Here is a 2,636-nt window from a genome sequence, read left to right on the forward strand (position 1 = left end):
ATGTCTTTCCTTCTTTTTATACTGATAATTAGTGATCTATGAAGCAGAGTCTAAAGTTTACCTCATCTGCTCATTTATTGAGATCCTTATTTCTCGCATACTAAACACTTTGTCAGTGTGGATTAGGCTGTCTTTTTTTTTTTTTATTATTGTTCATAAGTATACTTTGAGGGAGTTTATGCTTTAAATTTTCCATTATCACTAACACTGTGCTTTTTGTGCAGAAAAATTAAATGGAAACATTGAAGGATAACGTGATGACTATTAGCTCTGATGAGTTTGAGAATAATATCATGGCTGATGCTGAGGAATTTTCTCCAGCTATTCAACAACAGGACAGTGGGACTCATAAGGTATCCTTTTCTTTATCTGCTATTTTTGAGTATTTTTATTCATTTTATATGAAGAACTATACAAAAACTTATTCATTTCAGTACAACTAACATATCCGGTGGAATCCCCACAAATGAGGTTTGGGGACGGTAGGATATAATACACAAACCTTACCCCACCCCTCACCCCACACTTTTATTGGATAAGGAGGCTGTTTTCGAATAACCTTCTATTATAGAATAATGATCGTTTTTTCTTCTGATAGATAATTCTGCAATACTGAAACATATCTAGGTTACACAACCAACAATTACTTGAATTGATGAAAATTACTATTCGCTTTGCTTCATTTGAATTCATCTTATTCCAAATAATTTGTTTATTTTCACAATGTAATTATATAGGCAATCTGAACTCCCCAATTTTTTTGAGAAGCTGCTTCTTTAGATCTTGCCCTTTCTGATACCACTACTCTCTTGTTTGTCTTTCCATTATCTTTCTTATTTTTTTTAGAGATGTTGATGATACACTTTTTAAATGAGCCTTTTTAAGTGAACTTGTTGAAAGTGCCCAACCTAAATAGAGAGGAGTAGAAATAAATATTTCAGGTGACTGACACCAACTAGTATGAGTTTGAGTTGTAATTGATATGTATATATCTCTTTCATTTAATTAAATACCTCTTTTGTCTTGCAGGAATGGAATGAAGTATCAAAATTACCTGCAGACTATATCAGGAGAGAAGATATGGAAATGAAAGACGTGGCGATGAAAAATGTGTTGCCTTTCCTTCCTGGCAAGTCCTTGATGAAGTTTCGGACAGTGTCCAATGAATGGAATCATTGGATAGCTTGTCCGTTATTGGCATACCAGCAAAGCACTTCATTCCAGAAACTTTCAGGCTACTTTCATCAGATTGTGGATGTGGATCTCCAATATGATCCTAACTTTTTGTCTCTGGATCATTCTGCGAATGGAGTCCCCAATCCTTCCCTGGGTTTCTTGCCTGAGGGGATTAAAATTATCAGTTCTAGCAGCGGGTTGCTCCTTTGCCAGGGGTTGGAGAGTTATTACGTTTGCAATCCTTTGACCGAAGACTGGAAACGTATCCCTCCTCATCAATATTATCACGGATCTGATCCAGCTGTCATTCTTGCATTTGATCCGGAGGGTAATATTGAATCGTATTTTCACCTTGTCGCTGCTGTCCCTCTTCTTGATCAACCAGTTGTGCTATTTGAGATTTACTCGTCTGAATCAAACTCCTGGAGGCGCTCTTCTTCAGAGTGTCTTGAGTTCGAAGATGCAACTCTTGTTGGTGGAGGATTATATTTGAAGGGGATGGCGTACTGGAGTACAAAATCAAATGGCGTGCTAGCATTTGATATAAAAAATGAGGTTGCAGCAGTTTTACGTGTGCCCATTCCACCTGGTAGATATGGTGCGTTAACTCAGGTAAAGGATGAGTTATCCTATGTTACTGTTTACAATGATTGCAGGGATGTTTTTATGTTAGATTTCTACGGAGGAATGGACATGAGTCTGAACCGTAGTATCTGCGTCAATCTTGGACATAAGAAGCTTCGGCAAACATTGGATAAAGATTCCTTTATTGACAATGGTAGCGTGTTGTGCAGTGTATTACCATGTATAAACAATGGTGATGACATTGTGGTGATATGCACAACTGAAAGGATATACCTTTATTACCTGAGTGAGCAGAAGGTGGAGACTATTATGACTCCAGGGCAATTCAATCCAAAGAGAAGATTTATACCATACACAAACAGCCTCGCTGCCATACATGAGCTGAAGAACTAGCTGTTTATGATCATTTTTGTTTCCGTCAAGTAGAATTTCGATGTCCTTCCATTAGAACTCGATGAACATGTTTCATCTTCACTTATTTTTTAATTATTTATTGCTTGATTGTGTGAGTTCCTTTTTACTGCTACTGTTTAAATTTGACGATGAAATGTGCGATATGATTAACTTTATATTGGAGGTGGTGGCTATTTAATACTTGAACCGATCCCTCTTGTTTTTCTGATAGTGAAAAATTAAAGCTCATTATATGTTTTTAATGGAACTGCAAATGGGGAAAAAAATAAATTAATTCGGCATCAATGAAGGTAGTAGATATTGGATAACAACATATAATTTATTTTAATCGAACACAAAATATTACTCTTCAAATTATTTCTAATAATTATTTTGAGAAAAATACTAAAAGAAAAAGAAGATTAATAAATTAATTATTATAACATTCTTATAAATTGAGTTATTCTCTACTTATATACTAA

At 35.2% G+C, this 2,636-nt stretch overlaps 1 protein-coding gene across 1 annotated transcript; it reads left to right on the top strand.

The window, feature by feature from the left end:
• The first annotated feature begins 222 nt into the window (after positions 1-222).
• On the top strand, positions 223-2,281 carry LOC107029942 (F-box protein At5g49610-like). Its single transcript, XM_015231376.2, has 2 exons — positions 223-353; positions 1,030-2,281. Exons 1-2 carry the CDS (start codon positions 234-236, stop codon positions 2,152-2,154), a joined length of 1,245 nt encoding a protein of 414 aa, XP_015086862.1. The 5' UTR covers positions 223-233; the 3' UTR covers positions 2,155-2,281.
• The last annotated feature ends 355 nt before the right edge of the window (positions 2,282-2,636 follow it).

Source organism: Solanum pennellii, chromosome 1 (assembly GCF_001406875.1).
Source record: "Solanum pennellii chromosome 1, SPENNV200".
NCBI lineage: Eukaryota > Viridiplantae > Streptophyta > Magnoliopsida > Solanales > Solanaceae > Solanum > Solanum pennellii.

Bases quoted from the DNA above. Each gene is read 5' to 3' on its own strand.
- LOC107029942 (XM_015231376.2), top strand. From the start codon at position 234: ATGGAAACATTGAAGGATAACGTGATGACTATTAGCTCTGATGAGTTT. The intron at 354-1,029 runs GTATCCTTTTCT...TTTGTCTTGCAG, and splicing joins AGGACAGTGGGACTCATAAG to GAATGGAATGAAGTATCAAA.